Raw genomic sequence first — 16,786 nt, 5'->3', positions numbered from 1 at the left:
CAACAGATTATTCTTCGATGACAGGTAAACAATATGGTCGACGTGGTTTCTAGGCGAGTAAGAAAGGTGGCTCTGGCAGAGCACTTTGGGCTAGGAATAAAATGACTGAGCGATGTTGAGACAAACGTCTGAGTAGTGACGGGCATCCCTATGCTGGCACGCACAGATGCTGCACACTCATTTTGAACGTAAAACATCACATTCACATGAGTTTCAGCGTTGATCGAAAGGTGTTTTGCTGATGGGGCAGCTTCTGTTGGGCCGAGGGCGAAGGCTGATCCACGACGGAGCGCATGCCCGCAGTAATTGGAGCCTGCTGTTCAGATCCTAGCAACAGTCATCGGGATTCAGCGCGCCCAACATCACGTGAGGAGTCAAAGCGCCATCAATCGGGTGCTTGAGTGCCAGGCAGAACGGTGCAGTGGAAAAAGGACGAGGTCGCGATGTCCCGAGTCAAACACAAACCTAGATGGGTCGCGATTTCAGCTCTCTGCGTAGTCTGCAGCAGAGGATTGGCTGCAGCGGCTACGGGTCTTTGATGTCGCACAGGTGCCTAACACGCACAGCCAAACCAGCAGTAGTTCCTGAGTCAGACGATGGAGCAACAGCCAGGCGCGCTCCATCAAGGCGGAAAAAACAAGAGGTTGGGAGAGAGAAACAGGGAGAGCAGAAGGGCAAGGGCGAAACCGAGAAGGTGAACAAGTAGGCCACTTCAAAAACGGGAAGAGGGCTTCTTCCTTACCGGTGGTGGCACGTCTTGCCAACCGGGGGCTCGCAGCTTCCTGTTCAAGAAAGCCAGTCATTGCGCGTGAGTTCCAGACAATAGGATGAGCACAGGTGAAGGTGAAGGAGGGGCGAGAGAAAGAGAGCGAGAGAAAAGCTTTGGGTGAGCACTCTCGTGCGAGTTGGAAAGCACACAGGCCAGCAGGGCAGCAATTTGAAGGTCCTACCTGCTTTCAACAGCCTCGGCGCTGACTTCCGGGGTGGCGTAGTGGGAGCGGCTCGCTGGGATTGTGGTCATTTTGATCGAAGCATCACCGTCTTTGGCAAACGCCGATGAAGTGGGCTGGAAATGACGTTCCAAGAAAGGGCATGAATGGCTCACTGCTAGCAATCCCTTCATGCTCGGTGTGGTGGCCAGCCGCAGCTTACCTTGTCCGTGCCGCGATAGCCGCTACGCTTCGCCCAGGGCGGAACCGCCGCCATGACGACGAAGCTGTCCGTTGTTTGAAATTAGAGAGTGTTTTGTGAGATAATCTTCATGCATGCTTTGTTTTGACAATTTGTGTTTTTTTGTGGGGATGACGATCAAACATGACGATGGACGTTCGATTGGGTAGAGTCTTGATCAACAAGATGCTAACAGCAGTCGGTTACACTGTACAGGGCGCACGAGACCTGCTCGGCGCTTCACAACGATATGCCATGATTTGTTGTTTGTCACGCAAATGGCGGTTGCGGGACGAAGGCGTCGCAACAGAAAAAACTAGAGGCTTTTGATTCAAAGCCATACCACCGCAGTTGGTTCTGATTAGTTGGTTGTGCTACCGGTCAGGGTCAGGGTACGGCTTTGAAGATATGATGATGGAACATAGCCTTCGTGGCCCTTCGCGTCACGACAATATAACCAGCCAGGTGTGGTTGGCATGGGGTCGTCCGAGGTGAGATATTCGCCGGCCCGCGGGCTCAACTCGTCCGTGGTCGTTCCAGAGTAATCATATTGCGCAACAAATGTGTACCGTGCCCCACGCACGGCTCCTGCTGGAGCGTCATCCGTCGAGCTTTCCTCTGTGTGGCCGGCATTTTGCAGTGATAAAGTCGGGCGCCGCTGCGCCGCTGCTGGCGTGGTGAGGGGGCGAAGGTAGGATGCCGGCACGTAGCCTGCTTGGCCGCGATGACGCACAAACCACCAGTCGTTTTGAGGCGCATCAGATTCAAGGTTGACCTTGTCCCCGGCCCGAACGCTGAGTTGGGTCGCATCCGTGCCAGCGTAGTCGTACAAAACCGTGGCTTGCATCGCGTCTGATGCTGATTGAGTAGTATGGGGCTTTGGTTGCGATACAACAGTTGGTTTCGGCTTTGGGGCTGGCTTTGGCTTTGGTTTTGGCTTTGGCGTTGGGGCAGGCTTGGCATGGGCCGTGGTGTGGGATTGAGCTGGCGAGGCCGAAGACGCTGTGGCAGCCCGCCAGGCAGGACGTGGGGACACGGGTGCGGCTGCGGGTGCGGTGCGAGTCGGTGTCAATGTAATGGCGCCCTGAGGACGAGCAGGGGCCTGAGGACGAGCAGGGGCCTGAGGACGAGCGGGGGCCTGAGGACGAGCGGGGGCCTGAGGACGAGCGGGGGTCGGTGGTGCAGGTGCAGTTGATGTCGTCATACTCGTGGCCACACTGGCATTCGGGCTGGCGGTGGGGGTCGGGTACGTGTGAAGCGCTGTCTCCATGGGACTGGAGATTTGATTCTCAAGCTTTCTGGTGCCAGCTGCATGACCTCGGCCGGGGCTGGAACGGCCCTGTCGTTGGCGTTGCCACACAAAGAAGCCCACGAGGGCCACTACGAGCAAGACGGCTACTGTAACACCTATAGCAATGCCAGCCACGTTACCGCCCGATTTGCCTGTGGATCCAGCTGGCGTGGTATTGGCAGCATCAACAGGCGCAATGACGGTCATTGTGCTGTAACGCGAGTCAGAGTTCTGAATGGCATCGGAGACGCTATCAAGGCGCTGATACAGCTCCCAGTCCGAGACCAATTCCGAGGCGTAGACAATGGTGGTAACACCGCTATCATAGGCATGCTCAAGCTCGTACACGTCGGCAACCTCGCCGCCAGAGCGCACGAGCTTAAGCAGAGTCTCGCGCTCTGCAACAGTGAGGTCCACGCGCAGCGTGACCGTCACGCCGCCGCAAGTTTCTGTTTGCGCGGTTGAGCAGTTACCAGGACCAGCAGCACGCGTGCGACGCCGCCCGTGTGCTAGGCATTCACCCCACTGAGACCAAGGCAGGCAACCCTGGTCGTCGGGCTCAACGCACACGGCCGCAGAGCAGAGTCCACCAGGACACACAGTGCCGTCGGGCTGGACATCAAAGATACACCGATCTTCCACACAAGCCCCGGGCGTGATGTGGCAAGGGTTGGTGCTGGTAGCACAGGAATCGGCGCAGGCCGTGTCAGACGTCTCGTAGGCACAACCACCCACGGGGCAAGCATTGCAAACTCCGTTGCCGTCACATTGACCATCTGTGCCTGAGGCGGTGCTGCAGTACGTGCCCTGAGCCGAGTAGTCACACTCAGGCAAACTGAAATACGGCGTGCTGGGGAGCTGACATGAGCGGGAGACGGCCGCACAGACTGAGCTGCTTGGGTTTTGGCAGGTGCGGACGCAGGGAAAGCTGGGCAAGGTACACCCGTTGTTGTTGAGGTTGGCGTCGCAAAAACCGTCGTGCGGGTGGGAACAGGTGCCGCTCAGACAGACCCCATGGGTATCATCCGAGCCAAAACAGTATGCATCATCTTCTTTAACGGCCAGAGGACAATAGCCATGCTCACCGTCGCATTGGGCGGCGGCCTGGCATGGATGAAGGGGGTCTTGTGCACGACACAGGGTCCCCTCTGGCTTGAGTGCTCCTTCGATGCTCAAGCAACAAGGTCCACCAAAGCGACAAGCGTTGGGAATCTCAAGGCAGGCGCCCTTGGCCGCAATGAGGGTGTTGATGGAGGAGATGGAGCAAGGAGAAAGAAGGACAGAGTTTCTGCTGGTCGAGCTCGTCGAGGGATACATGAGAAAGCGGCCACCGTTTGCAGCAGTACGGACACATCGGTGGTCGGCGGTGCTGCTGCAGAGCGGGTACACGGATGTGTCACAGCTAGCATCTTCGCTATCACAACAGTCTGGGACAAAATAATGTGTAGGCACCCACGGCGGAGACACAACCATCCAAACGTCAGGGAAAGTACATTCTTACGGCAAGGGCAAATGGCCCGTCCTCACGCACGGGGCTAATGAAGCCAGCAGTCTTACCGTGCGAGGCGCCTAGATTATGACCCAGCTCATGTGCCAAGGTAATCTAAACCGGTCATGCCCCCACCGAAAGGGGTGAGCTCATGGCGATACCGGGAACAGACACAAGGCGGGGCAAGCAAGCTCTGGGACCAGACGGGATCCCAGGGCCAGATTGAAGGGCAAGAGCTTCATGGCGAGTGAGCCTACCGCAACCGTGGTCCAAGAGGGCACGCCAAATTCCAAAAGGGTCGTCACATAACCCGTGTTGGTGGCACGTGGCGTGCTATGGTAAGGGACGGGGCACGGAGACGCAAAAGGCAAGGACAATCTGGTGATTTGCGGCCCTTGTATCAACCTCCAGGGCAATGCCCCGTGCAGTGGAGCACAACGAACCTTTTGATCACGCGAAATTCACAAATGCCACCGACGGTGTTGCCAGCGGTACTCGCCAGGCTGGCCCGCCCAGCCACATTCTTCGTGTTGACGTGCGTTAGCAAGATGTTTGTGCATACATCTTGGAAGGTCAGGGGCTCGTCGTCGGGTCGTACGGAAGCAGCTGTGTAGGTGTTGCCGGAGAAGCTGCCCCCAGTTACGAGCCAAGATTGATATTTGTTGAGAACCTCAGAGGCGCTTTGAGTGGAGGTGGTAAAAGAGGTGGATAATTGCGAAACGCCGGCAAGCTGGAACTGAATGTTGAGGCCGCTGGCACTGTACATGTAATTGGCTTGATGGAGAAGGTCTGCAGCACGGGCCACCAGGCGACCAGCGCGCAGGTCGGCACAGTCGCTGCTCGAGTAGCTGTTGGGGCACTCGCCTTGCCATTGAGTCACGAAGCTGGCGTCCAAGTCGAAAAAAAGGGTGCAGATGTTATGACGACTGGATGCCGGGCCTTCGCGGCGGGCGCGGGCGCGGTCTCCGTGGTCGGGCGGTGAGGCCAGCTCGTCGGTGGCATTGACGAAAAAATGTTGGCCATGACGGTCCAAATCCCAGGTGCTATCATGTTGGCGCGCGCAGGCGCGCAGGGCATGGACTTTTGACGCTGGATGGGCCTCAAGCTCCCACATGGTCTGATCGTGTTGAAGAAAGCCAGTCAGCGTGCCCTGCTGATTATCCAAGGTCAAGGCACCCTGTACCTCGCCTGCGAGGTGAAAGTAGCGCCGATGAGGCAGCAATTCATGGTGAGGTAGGCTATCTTGGGTGACCGTGCCTGTCCAAGCCACCGAGACGTTTCTGCATCCAAGACGAGGTGCGTGCGCGCAAAACGAGGCGTGAGTGTCTCTACATCATGGTTCGGGTGTTCAGTTGATGGAGTGTAGAGCGAGACGCGCGAGGCAGTGGGGCCAGCTGCGCTTACTCAAATTGCACCGATAACTGCGTGGCCGAGCTGAATGTTAGTTCCACGGTCGGTTGCTCAGGTCCACAGGCCGAGTCGGCCTGTGCCTGCGCCAGCATCAGTGCAATCATCAACACCAGCGCCATGGGGCCGGCTAGCTGGTGAGCTGGCATCCTGCCGGCAAAGAGCCAAATCGTTGGTGATGCGGCAATCAAATGCGGCGTCGGGCCAAATCCGGGTCAATCATGGATCGAACGGTCAGGGCCACACACAAGCTCGCGCCTTGGGGGGCAAACGCCAATGTCCAATGGGAACAGGAAGAACTCGGCAGGAAGGACACGGTGGGGTCCAGCGCTTTTGCTGTGTTTGTCCCTTGGCGAATGTGTGTGTGTGTGTGTGTGTGTGTGTTCCTTGGAAACATTGCTCTGCTCCAGCTCACTTCTCTCGCTTACCGCTAATTGTCAGACTATTTGGGGGCGCAGGGAATGTCATCATAATCGACTGGACTGCTACCAGATGTCAGGTCGACTTACCACACGAGCACTCGCGGGCCAAGCGTGTGACACACCTTGACACACTTCAGATATCGGAAACACATGTTGTTGACGCTTATGGTCCATGAGGTTTGAACTGATCGACACTTTTTTTTTGGTCCCACTGCCAAGGTAAAGGTTGACCGCGGACGATCAACACACGCTCAAGCGACTGAGCTTGCGCGCTGGTTCAGCTCGGCAGCGCGGCTTTGGCTGCCGTTCTCCCAGCACAGCTCCCACCTGTTGCATCTGGAAGCCCTTTTAAAGAACGGGCGACGCTTGTATCAAAACCGTGGTGCGCTGTGCGTGGCTGTCCACACCGTCGCCAATCGCCTCAAAGACCCTCGTGCTTTTTGAGGCGTGTTGGCGTCGGCTATTGGCTCAGTCATGTCTAGCAGGCCATGCCAACGGCACATGATACTTGCGTTCAGACGGGATGCAGCTTTCATTGTTTTTTATCTGCTTGTCCTCGTCTCGGTCTGGCAACTCGATGCCGTTGTCTGGACGACGCCTTGGACCTTGCTTGATGCTCGATGGTTGTGTCTTCTCCGGTTGTATGCTCATGGCCATGGCTGTTTCACGCGTGCCTTCGCGTCGGTTTTTTTTTTCTACAGATGACCAGCCGCAACAAGAAGACCCGCAAGCTTCGCGTATGTTGACTCATCTCATGTCTGAGTTTTATCTGTGTGACTTGACGATTTGCCCAAATGAAGTGGACATGCATATTTTTTTCTCATCATTTTGGGCATTCTCCCGGGCCTCTCTCGTGTAGGGCCACGTCAGCCACGGCCACGGTCGTATTGGCAAGCACCGCAAGCATCCTGGAGGTCGCGGTAACGCCGGTGGTCAGCATCACCATCGCATCAACTTTGACAAATAGTGAGTCGATTTATGCTGGCCAGCACGCGTGCTCGACTGGCAGCTCGCCCGAGCTTGACCATGTTTAATGTTGACATCGCATCGACTGTCACCGTGACGTGTGTGTTGCTTGGTCTCTTGTCTCATCTTCTTCACGTGTTTTCTCTCTATAGCCATCCTGGCTACTTCGGTAAGGTTGGTATGCGTCATTTCCACCTGCTCCGCAACAAGGACCACTGCCCCACCGTCAACATTGACAAGATCTGGACTTTGGTGCCCGAGGACGTACGTACTAGCATTCTCACTTGTGTGCTTCGCTATATTGATGTGGGCCAACGTGGTCTGAGCTGTCATTCCTGTCTCACGTTTTTTTTTATCTTGTGTAGAAGCGTGCTGCCCTCATCAAGGATGCCAAGGAGAGCAACGCTGCTGTGATCGACGTGGTCCAGCACGGTTACTACAAGGTCCTGGGCAAGGGCGAGCTGCCCAAGGCTCCCGTCATTGTCAAGGCTCGCTTCTTCTCGCGCAAGGCCGAGGAGAAGATTAAGGCCGCTGGCGGTGTCTGCGTGACCACGGCATAAATCGATCTTTTGGACCTCCTAATTTTTACTCTCCTTTTCACGTTTCATGCTACGGCTTTGCATCGTTGCTTAAAGTGCCTTGAGACATTAGATTCAACATCAAAAAGCCCAGCTAGGTGCTTGGGGTGCTGGATGACTTTGCTTTGCATTAACATGTAAGTTAATTATGGTGGGGGGATAGGTAAGAATCTGATAAGAATGACATACACACCCACACACACACACACACACACACACACACATCGGAAGCATCAGCACAAGGTAACATGCAGCAACATGCAGCATCATGCAGTCAGGTGTCAGATGACAATCATCGGCAACTTAGGCAGGTGGGGCGACACGGAGTTGAAAGCGAGACGGGAGCTGGGCCAGAATGTCGGCTGCTGGGGGCCGCAATCGGCAGTCTTCTGCCCACATCTGTGTAAGCAGAACCCCAAGTTGTTGCTTGCAAAGGCGCACGGTGTCCCGGCCGATGGTGGGGTCACGACACTCGGCGTGTTGAACCGCGAGTGCAAAGTGCTGTAGAAGCTGCGCTCGGAGGGCGAGCCACGGCGCCTCGTCGGCGCGCGCAGCTAGTTGGCCAATAAAACCTTGGCCCAAAGGGAGGCAATTTTGTGTGACCGTCTCGTACAATACACAGCCCAGGCCCCAGATATCACAGGCCCACCGAAAGCCTTCGTGGAAAAGCTGAAAGTCAAACGCTTCTGGCGGCTGGTAACACACGGTGCCGCGTGGCGTTGAGAGTGGATGGCCGTGGCCTTGCGCTGCACCTGCGTCCCGGCCTGGTCCATGACTGTCAATCCGTGAGGCCTGTGTGCGAGTCCGCGCCGCGGTGGCTGCGGCTGCGAGGGCACGGTCAGAGGCCGAGAGCAGCGACACGGGCGTATCACCTCGACTGGGCTCGGGGAGGAGGGCGGCATGGTCGTAGGTGAACAGGGCCCGCTCGGTATCGGAGAGCAACGTTTCTTCGGTGACATTGTGCAGGGGCGGTGCACAGATGGAGAGAGGCTCGCGCCGAGCGATTCCCCAGTCTCCAACTTTAACAACATCGCGTTCCGGTCCTCGCCGCACCAGCACGTTTTCGAGTTTGATGTCTGCATGAACTACACCTTGGCCATGGGCATAGGCAAGAGCAGCGGCAATCTGTCGGATGGCATCCACCATCCCACCAAAGTCGATGCGGCCCTCAAAAACAGCGTCTGCCAGCGTGCCCAGATCGCACAACTCCATGAGGATGCATACAAAGTTGCCGCCGCCCATGGGCACCTGGTGACCAAAGACATCGAGGTAGCCCAGGATGTTGGGATGCCGCAGGGCCATGAGATGCTTGGCTTCCTCGACAACACGCATCGTGGCTGGAAAGGCAGATGCTTCCGTGCCCACTTGAACCATCTTGAGCGCTGCTGGCTGGTTGTTCACCTCGCAGCGATACACATAACCAAAGCGTCCATTCCTGCAAAAGGGGCACAATTGCTTGGTGAGGATTCGGCAGCCCGAGGGGCGGTGGGGCGCTTGGGGCAGTCCAAAATCTTGTCGAGGAAGAAACGTCAAGCATTGCCTACCCGAGAATCTGGTGGGGCAAGCACTGCACCACACCGCGGTCCAGAAGCGATAAAAGTCGAGCGTGGAGAAAGGCACTGGCGCCCCCGCTGCTCACAGAGCGTGTGCTAGTGGCAGGGCCATCGGCACGTTGCCCAGATCTTGCCGCAGTTGAGGGCGTATCAGTACGCGTGTGCGAAGCAGGGCCTGGATGCGAGCTTGCGCCAGTGTCTGGGTGTACGGGCTCATTTGGAACTGACGAGGCTGAGGAGGCGGCACTGCCGCCCATGCCAAAGGAGGTCACGAGAGACTGTAGCTGTGAACTACTGAGGGTGGCAAGGTCAGCCAGTGTGCGCACATTGACTTCCTCCAAGTCATGAGCTACTCGCGCCAGAGGCAGGTGTCGGATACGCGCCCAGGCATCAGCTAGATGGCGTGCCAATGTGGAGAAAGCGGCGTGAGATTCACCGTCAGCAAACTGCTTTTCGAGAATCGCCTGCACGAAACCGCTGGCTAGATTGGCGTGAATGGAGCGACGCGGGGCGACAGGACCACTGCTGCTTTCACTTCGCAACATATTTGGAGCGGCTTCAAAGCCCGCGCGCAAGCTTGATGGCGGCTCCCTCTGATGGACAAGTAGCGGGGTGGATGACGCTGGACTGGCTTGATCCACGCCAACGTGTGGGGACTCTGGTTGGGCGGGCGCATGCGTCAACGATGCAGCTTGCGGGGTTGCGCTGTCAGCAGGGGCATCTTCATCTAGCACGGGCTCCAGGGGCATGGCTAATTCTTCTCGACAAGACGTGCACAGTCTGAAAATGTCGAGCTGAATTTGGACACCCTCTGCACGCAGCGGCCCCAACTCCTTGGCTGGCTCGAGCTCCACGGCAGCCGTTTCGAGTTCGTCAATTTCAGACAAAAGGGCTGAACGATTGGGGTGGGGCGTCCAAAATACACTGTGGCCCTCATGCGTTTGCTGCTGCTGGTGCTGATAGTCCAGAAGCTCGTGGTGCAATTGCTGGGCTCGCGCCCAGATCGCCTCCAAGGCCAGCAGTACGATGGTGCTGTTGTCACTCAGAGTACGCTCGCGTGAGCTGGGCCAGTTGGTCTGTGGCGGTGTATCGCTTCTTTCAAACGGACCACGACCTGGGCTAGCCTCTGGCGACGAGTGGTGAGGTGGTGCCATGGCTGGCTCACTCCCTACTCCGCTCCCGCCGGTGGCGGCCATGTCCAGCGGCACAGGGTTCGAGGCTGGTCACCCGCTGGCCTGCCCCAAGAGGAGGCTGTCAGTTGCTTTACGCCACGACGCCGCTGAATTGCGTGGCTGGATCAAACACTGAGCCGCTCTCTTGACCCTGATGGAAGAGGAAGCCACAACGCCACCCGGTACTTGACATCCGACAATGTTCCTTCTGTGCTGGTGGCACCTGCGCAAAATACAAACACGACGAAAAAAAGTGTTGTCATCTTTTTTTTTCCAGATTTTTTTTTTTGTTTTGTGACCGTTACAAAAGAAAACTGTGTTCCAAGGGTGGGCAGGTAGCGACGGAGATTTGCGCGTGTGGGGAGACGGTGCCCGCGAGCGTTTTGGTGGCGGTGCGAATGAAGATGGGGGAGCCGGATGTGCAACGGCTTCGCGTGGTTACGGCCAGTGTGGATGGGGTTCAGCAATACTTGCTGCTGCAAATGCAAGGTGCCATCGAGACAGACTATTCTGAGCTGGCGGGCCACGAACTTGGGCAACTGACGGTCACGGGCAAGGTGCGTTGGGGTCTTGACTCGCTTCCAAAGCAACTGGTCGAATGTTGTTGAAGCTCAATGCCTTCAAAGTATGCGGGGCCCTTCTTCTTCTTCGTCTCATGGGAATGTGCCCTTGAACATAGTCTGCTGAACTCAAGATTGGGAATCATCTGTTGCGGGTACGCGGTGCATCACGCAAGGCGTCTGTCTTGTGCCGGAACGACCGAGCTTACATTTGCACCCGTGTTGGTTTGTTCCAGGGGAAAATGCGTCCTCTTGAAAAGCCCATGGCCGTCATGCGCAAGGTCTGGATCTCGCGCGGGGCCTGTCCTTTCGTTGCCTGAGCTACACGTTGTAGCAGTCACCAGTCTTTCTTGTTGTCGCCTCAAAACTGATGTCTCTATCGGCTGAGGTCAGACTGTAGTTCCCGTTGAGGCGGCAATCGGCGCCATGGAGGTGGACGACATGGGTCCGGGCCATGATGCCAACGTCAGGTATGTGGTAGCTGGTTGGAAGATGGTCTTGGCGTCTGCTGCAAGCGCAGCTGTGCTGACCAGTCTTCTGACCTTGTCTGGAGACACAGGACGGAGTACCACGTGGAGGCGATTGTACGTCACAAGCTCATGTTTAGTTTGCGGCCTCGGCCTCTGGTGTCCCAGATCTGAAGGATTTTGACGTGGCCAACGTATGGTGTCAGAATGTTGGTTTCAAAACGGGCTGTGCCCCTTTGCATATTTGTGTCTGTGTAAATTGTGTGTGTGTGTGTGTGTGTGCGCGCGCGTTTGAATTGGATGTCGAGCGTCATGTCTAGCCTTTTGATTGTAGTATCAAGGACAAGGTGCGAGCAGTGGTGGGCTCTACACGGCCCAGGACCTGATCGCGGCATCAAGGCCAAGGTGCAAGCATCGGTAGGAAAGTTTATTCACATCGCATGCGTTAGGAGCGTCGGCCTCCATTTGGTTTCTATCTCCCAGCCGCGCGCACGAAGATGAAGCAAACGATTCAGTGAGAGCCTTTGATCCAAGCGCAAGCAGTTTTCGTCTCTTCCAGCATGTGAAAGTCGATTGGCAGAAGCAGGGCCACAGCACGAACCAAGTGCGCGGGGCGATTGTCCTTGCGCAAGTTTTTCTGTTTGGAGCGCTTCTTCGGGCGCTTGCGCTTGGGCTTTTTAGCATCTGCTGTACGGTATGCCAGCGGCCGGGGCAAAAGATGAGGGGTGTGACCATCCGTTCGTGCTGCCATGGCATGTCCGCAACAGGGCAAATGACGGACCGGCCGTAGTATCCGCCGTCTCGTCCTTAGCTGCTTTCGCCTTCTCCTTTGGGGCGGGGGCAGCAGGGGCAGTTGTGGTGGGGCTGGGCTGGGCAGGTGCGTCGGCTGTCTCCTGCATGGCTTCATCGCGCCAGTCCGACTGCCAGTTGGTAGCAAAGGCATCCTGTTCTGCATCTGCATCGAAGGTAGGGTCACTGAATGGGTTTGGGCCGGCGGGGGCGGGGGTGGACGTCGTCTCGGCCTCCTTGTTGTTGCGAGCCTGTCGTTTCTTGCGACGTTTTGCGGTTTTCTGATGCCAGGGGCGGTGTATCATGAGGACCATCAGCAAAGACTTTCTTAGCGATCAGTACGGCGCTACAATGACTCACAACCACACAACCACATGGGCGTGCTCGTGCTCGTGCTCGTGTGTGTGTGTGTGTGTGTGTGTGTGTGTTGGGTATGGTTCACACCTCGGCTTGTTGTTCACGCAGTTGATCAACCACATCCAACTTGGGCTGAGCTTTGGTCACGGTCGCCAGCTTGGACTCCTCATCGATGGTCGTCTGCGTCACATCTATCGAGGAGCCGCACGGAACGGATAGGGGGCAAAGGTGGATTTCAGCAGTCAGGACCAGCTTGCCAGCGAGGCGACAAGTACAAGGTGCGCCTGGCTCAATACGAGCACAGATGATTGGCTATGAGTGACCTCAATGCGTTCACCACGCACCATCTTCCTCCTCCTCGGCTTCGTCACGGCGCTGTCGGCGCTTGGCGCGGTGCAGACCCTTGGCGACGGCCTTGGTGGCTTGGGAAGGAGCCGGTTCCGCTTGGGCCCCAAGCCCGAGCTTCCCACGATGAATCTGAATGACAGGAGTCGAGGCTTCAGCCGATGAAGCTTGAGCAATGGGCTCGGCAGGTTCATCGGCGCCAGCCTTGTGTCGCTTGGCTGCCAAGCGCGCCTTGAGCTTGTTGGCCGCGAGCGAGGCCATGCTGCTTGGGTTGTGGGGGGATGATGTTGTGAGAGAGTGAGGGCCTGAGCGATAGTGTGCTCTTTTCCGCACTTTCAAGCAACATCAGTTGTCAGATACTAATAGTTTATAATTTCTGTCTGACATGATGATGGCTGCTGGCGGCTGAAACTGCGGACCTTGGAGTGCTGTGTGCATGATTCGGGGCCGTGCACCCTGCCGACAGCGCAGCTTTTGATTTGATAATGCAGGTTCCGGACTGAAAAGGGGCCGTTGATAGCATGGTGTTGCCGAACGGTACGGGAGGTTGAGCTGAGCTCCACCCTGGTTTTTCATTTTCCCAATTTTTTTTTCCAGTGGTCGCCCCACAGTCTGAATCAGGTCTTGTGCTTGCGTTGCCAACCCAGTTGCCGAAGCTCTTTCTTTGGCTAGTCCGCTCGGGTCCCCATAACCGTCGCGCTCGCTCTCACTCATTTTTGTTGTCCCTACAGCTGCCATCATGTTGGAGTTGACTCGCGAATCCTTTGACCTGCTCGTCAAGACGGACCCGGTACCGCATGTTTTGGTGGATGCGCGCTGCCGCAGCGACTCGAACGATTTGACCGTGCCAGCATCGACCGTGGTGGTCAAGCCAGCGGCCTTTCAGACCAGCATGCTGCCCGAAGACGGTTGCGTTTGCATTGTTTACGACGCAGAGCCCGCCCTGGTCGACACCGGAGCCCTCGCGTGCGTTCAGTTCAACATCAATACTGCAGCCCGTGAGCATGTGCCCGAGCTTGAGGAAATATCTTGCGACACCGTCACGGAGCAAGGTATGTGCCCATGTGGGCGTCTATGGCACAGCATCCGTGTTGTTGGCCACCTGTTTCCCTGCGCTTGGTTTAAGTTTCTCTTCTCATGGCTTCTTTGCTTTTTTTTTTTTTCCGGCCCAGGCGAGCAGAATTATGTGCTTGACGTTAGGCGCACTGACGAGGTCGACAACTTTGGCAAACTGCCCCACGCTGACTCCATTCCTCTGCACTTGGTACTGCAGCAGCTGAGTGCGGATGACAAGTCACCAGCCTTGACCAACATGTTGAGAAATGACAGGACCATCATTGTACGTCGTGTTGAGTGATTCAATAGCCCTCTCTTGGCACAATGGGTCTTGGGGGTATGGCTCACGCTGCTGGCATTTGCACCTCGTCCTTAGGTGGGCTGTCGCACAAATCGGCGGGCTCGCTTCATGACGCAGATCCTGCTGGATATGGGCATGAAGAGTGTCAAATTTATCGACAAGGGTGCCTGTGGCTGTTCGCAAATCCCGTCAAACGACATGAAGTGCTATCCTTCATATGAGGTGTCAGATCCTGTCCCTGCCCCTAACAACTAGCTCCAGCCTCTGCGAGGCCACGCATCCTGCTGCCACATTGCTCCAACGCGCAGTTGCAGTTTGCGCGTTAGTAAAAGGTGGAAACCGCATGTACTATCTTGCTATATAAAACCCCAATACTCAAATCGAAAAACCAATTCAACGAACCAAAAAGTGTCAAGGTGGTGAGCTAGCAAAGCAGTGCCGTGTCAACATGTTGTTGTCGGACCGGAAAAACAAAAACAAAAACAAAAAACAAAAAAAAAAAATAGACGATTGATTTGATACATTCATACGGGGTCTCGAACTACGGTCCGAAGCGTCCGTCAGCTGGGTGGTAGCTAGCGGTTACTTGATAAATTTGTCCATAAACTTGCGATGATACTCGCTGCGCAAGGTGTCGTTTACGAACGTTTCCTTCTGTCCAAGTCAAGGCCAAAAAACCAGGGTATTCGAGATGAGGCGAGTGCCAACAAAAAAATAGAGAGTTGGCTGGTATTCAAAAGAGAAGAAGAAGAAGAAGAAGAAGAAGAAGAAGAAGAAGAAGAAGAAGAAGAAGAAGAAGAAGAAGAAAAAAGCCTTCGAAAAGCACATGCATCAAGGCCTTCACGGCTGAATCAGACGCACCTTGCCACGCTCTTCAACCTTGGCGCAATTCTTGAACACGACGTCGTCATCCCATCTAGGCCACCACAACGAGGGCTGAGTGAGCCCACCAATCTCGAATGCGACAAGACTGAGACAAAAAAAGTTAACGTGGATGGGATGAATGTAGAAACACACCGACGCTTGACGGTAAAGTCTGAGGCTTGGCCTCGCAAAAGAGGGTTGCCTTGCAAGGCGGATTCACGGCGCTGCTCTTCGTCAGCCGCGATGCGCTCCGTGTCCTGAATCAAGAACATCATGAGCGCGAACCATGAGGCTTGGGAGCGAGGTCGGTACAAACGCTTTTGGGTGATATGACATGGTGTCGATGCACAAGGGCGGTGGGTGCGGCGAGGTGCTGCTAACCTTTCGCGCCTGTTCATCGGCACGCTCCCTTTTGATCTTTTCGAGCTCGGCAAGGAGCAGCTCTGTATCATCGTCGTCATCACTGTCGCTCTCATCGCTGTCGCTGTCGGCGTCGTCAGCGTCATCGTCATCGTCATCTGCATCTAGGGCATTGGCTTCAATGTGGGTGATGCGGGGTCTCTTCTCAGCAGGAAGTCCGGTACGCCCTTCTGTAATGGCTGCGAGACCTTCTGTCGTGACCAAAGACAAGAGCCAAGCAAGCATCGAATGCAAGGCACGAGACCCGGGGAAAGGGCGACAAGGGACGCTGGTGAGTCACATATAGATGATAGGGCAGCTCTTGGTCGGATGCATTGCGGGAAGAGGCGAGTCGTATGCTAGGAGGGTTGCACCGAACCAATTTTCTGTTGTTCCTTGAGCTGCTTCTCGTGGTGTTCGCGTTCGCGATCTTCCAACTCTGAGCGAAAGTCTTTGAGCGAGTTTTCAAACCGCGTGCCTTGGCCTTCCTCACTGTCACTCGCAATGGTTGGTCAAATAAAGACGCAGACGTGCATGGGGGACAATAGAAAGCAAGTCCATGAAGGGTAAACGGGTGCATGGGTCCTGGTTCAAGCCACTCACCGAACTTTGAGCTTGGTGTGGGCGACCACGTCACGGACTGAGTACTGCTTGGACATGGCTCCCAAAGAGCTGTCGTATTTGCCCGTGCCACCCTGGGCCGGGGTCCATGTTGGGCGATGTGCTTGGAGCGAGGCAAGCAGAGGTCAGGGATATGCAGCTTGTCGGGACACGCGAGCAAGTAGGATGGACAGGTTTAAGCGCGCATCCCCGGGGTCAGGGCGTACCGGTCGTCATGTCGTTGGTCGGAAAGGAGCACGCCGCAACAGCAGGGGCTTATTGACAGACACGAGCGTGTCTGACGCGCGGCACTTTAGCAAGAACACTTTTATCCGCACAGTCTACCAGTTGCGGGCGTTGAGGAGAGGATGTTGCGTCGTATTTGTTTGGCCACCAAACCGGCGGCTGGCGGGTCGATCGAGTTGCTTGAGGTCACACAGGTGGCTGACCTGAAAAAGAGAGAGATGCTCGCTCACGAAAAGCCTGCAGAGCGCCACAACAGTTGTTCTACTACAGTTTATAGGCGACGGCGATATACTACCAAATGTTATGTCAGACACTCACCGGCGGATGGGTTTCTATATTTACCCCTCTATTATTTAAGAAGTTGCATCAGGATCTGGGTGCCGTGATGCAAAGTTGCACAACGGACAGAATTGTAACGAGAAAACGCATGGGCCAACATGATGAAAGACTTCCTCAAGCCGATTTCATTGTTCCAGAGCCTAAACCTACACTCAAATGCACAATCAAGGGCTTGTTGAGGCAACATCGCAATCACGTAGCTTTCTTTGAAAGTGCGTGGAACAGACCATCTTGCACACGATTGACGGCATCCAATCATCAAGCCCATTTCTCAAGAAATCCCATACTTTTCGCGACACCATTAAAATGTTAACCAGAACAAAGGACGTTTGTGGTCGCTGCCTCTTCTGGCGCTGGCGCGTTTGAAGCTGATGGTGTACTCCTTGACGCAGTGAACTGGGCGGCTGGAACAGAC

At 55.8% G+C, this 16,786-nt stretch overlaps 6 protein-coding genes across 6 annotated transcripts; 2 read left to right on the top strand and 4 right to left on the bottom strand.

Moving 5' to 3' along the window:
- Positions 1 to 202: 202 nt before the first annotated feature.
- On the bottom strand, positions 203 to 5,506 carry MONBRDRAFT_23347 (uncharacterized protein; the record flags this gene model as incomplete). The annotated part of the gene is made up of 10 exons (XM_001743550.1): positions 203 to 327; positions 466 to 553; positions 743 to 782; positions 951 to 1,066; positions 1,153 to 1,216; positions 1,740 to 3,888; positions 4,019 to 4,064; positions 4,208 to 4,283; positions 4,394 to 4,993; positions 5,355 to 5,506. The coding sequence occupies 10 exons, from the start codon at positions 5,504 to 5,506 to the stop codon at positions 203 to 205; spliced, it is 3,456 nt and encodes a 1,151-aa protein (XP_001743602.1).
- A 972-nt stretch (positions 5,507 to 6,478) lies between these two features.
- Positions 6,479 to 7,325, top strand: MONBRDRAFT_19902 (uncharacterized protein). The gene is made up of 4 exons (XM_001743800.1): positions 6,479 to 6,516; positions 6,639 to 6,745; positions 6,898 to 7,009; positions 7,111 to 7,325. Exons 1-4 carry the CDS (start codon positions 6,481 to 6,483, stop codon positions 7,303 to 7,305), a joined length of 450 nt encoding a protein of 149 aa, XP_001743852.1. The 5' UTR covers positions 6,479 to 6,480; the 3' UTR covers positions 7,306 to 7,325.
- A 301-nt stretch (positions 7,326 to 7,626) lies between these two features.
- On the bottom strand, positions 7,627 to 10,072 carry MONBRDRAFT_6196 (uncharacterized protein; the record flags this gene model as incomplete). Its single annotated transcript, XM_001743549.1, has 2 exons — positions 7,627 to 8,758; positions 8,868 to 10,072. 2 exons carry the CDS (start codon positions 10,070 to 10,072, stop codon positions 7,627 to 7,629), a joined length of 2,337 nt encoding a protein of 778 aa, XP_001743601.1.
- Positions 10,073 to 11,586: 1,514 nt separating this feature from the next.
- Positions 11,587 to 12,827, bottom strand: MONBRDRAFT_6195 (uncharacterized protein; the record flags this gene model as incomplete). Its single annotated transcript, XM_001743548.1, has 4 exons — positions 11,587 to 11,762; positions 11,857 to 12,145; positions 12,309 to 12,412; positions 12,566 to 12,827. The coding sequence occupies 4 exons, from the start codon at positions 12,825 to 12,827 to the stop codon at positions 11,587 to 11,589; spliced, it is 831 nt and encodes a 276-aa protein (XP_001743600.1).
- Positions 12,828 to 13,161: 334 nt separating this feature from the next.
- On the top strand, positions 13,162 to 14,178 carry MONBRDRAFT_31431 (uncharacterized protein; the record flags this gene model as incomplete). The annotated part of the gene is made up of 4 exons (XM_001743799.1): positions 13,162 to 13,187; positions 13,298 to 13,618; positions 13,739 to 13,905; positions 13,999 to 14,178. The coding sequence occupies exons 2-4, from the start codon at positions 13,306 to 13,308 to the stop codon at positions 14,176 to 14,178; spliced, it is 660 nt and encodes a 219-aa protein (XP_001743851.1). The 5' UTR covers positions 13,162 to 13,187; positions 13,298 to 13,305.
- A 243-nt stretch (positions 14,179 to 14,421) lies between these two features.
- Positions 14,422 to 16,231, bottom strand: MONBRDRAFT_31430 (uncharacterized protein). The gene is made up of 7 exons (XM_001743547.1): positions 16,014 to 16,231; positions 15,790 to 15,910; positions 15,566 to 15,678; positions 15,169 to 15,398; positions 14,941 to 15,044; positions 14,785 to 14,839; positions 14,422 to 14,577 (listed from the first exon to the last, which is right to left on the bottom strand). The coding sequence occupies exons 1-7, from the start codon at positions 16,021 to 16,023 to the stop codon at positions 14,506 to 14,508; spliced, it is 705 nt and encodes a 234-aa protein (XP_001743599.1). The 5' UTR covers positions 16,024 to 16,231; the 3' UTR covers positions 14,422 to 14,505.
- Between the last annotated feature and the right edge of the window lie 555 nt (positions 16,232 to 16,786).

Source organism: Monosiga brevicollis, genomic scaffold, assembly GCF_000002865.3.
Source record: "Monosiga brevicollis MX1 MONBRscaffold_4 genomic scaffold, whole genome shotgun sequence".
In the NCBI taxonomy this organism is placed as follows: domain Eukaryota; class Choanoflagellata; order Craspedida; family Salpingoecidae; genus Monosiga; species Monosiga brevicollis.
Note: the sequence above shows the minus strand (reverse complement) of the source record. Positions and strands in the feature narration are given on the sequence as shown.

Bases quoted from the DNA above. Each gene is read 5' to 3' on its own strand.
- MONBRDRAFT_19902 (XM_001743800.1), top strand. From the start codon at position 6,481: ATGACCAGCCGCAACAAGAAGACCCGCAAGCTTCGC. The intron at 6,746-6,897 runs GTGAGTCGATTT...TTCTCTCTATAG, and splicing joins CGCATCAACTTTGACAAATA to CCATCCTGGCTACTTCGGTA. The intron at 7,010-7,110 runs GTACGTACTAGC...TATCTTGTGTAG, and splicing joins GGACTTTGGTGCCCGAGGAC to AAGCGTGCTGCCCTCATCAA.
- MONBRDRAFT_31430 (XM_001743547.1), bottom strand. The intron at 15,045-15,168 runs GTTAGCAGCACC...TTCTTGATTCAG, and splicing joins CCGATGAACAGGCGCGAAAG to GACACGGAGCGCATCGCGGC. The intron at 14,840-14,940 runs GTGTGTTTCTAC...GTGGTGGCCTAG, and splicing joins GACTTTACCGTCAAGCGTCG to ATGGGATGACGACGTCGTGT.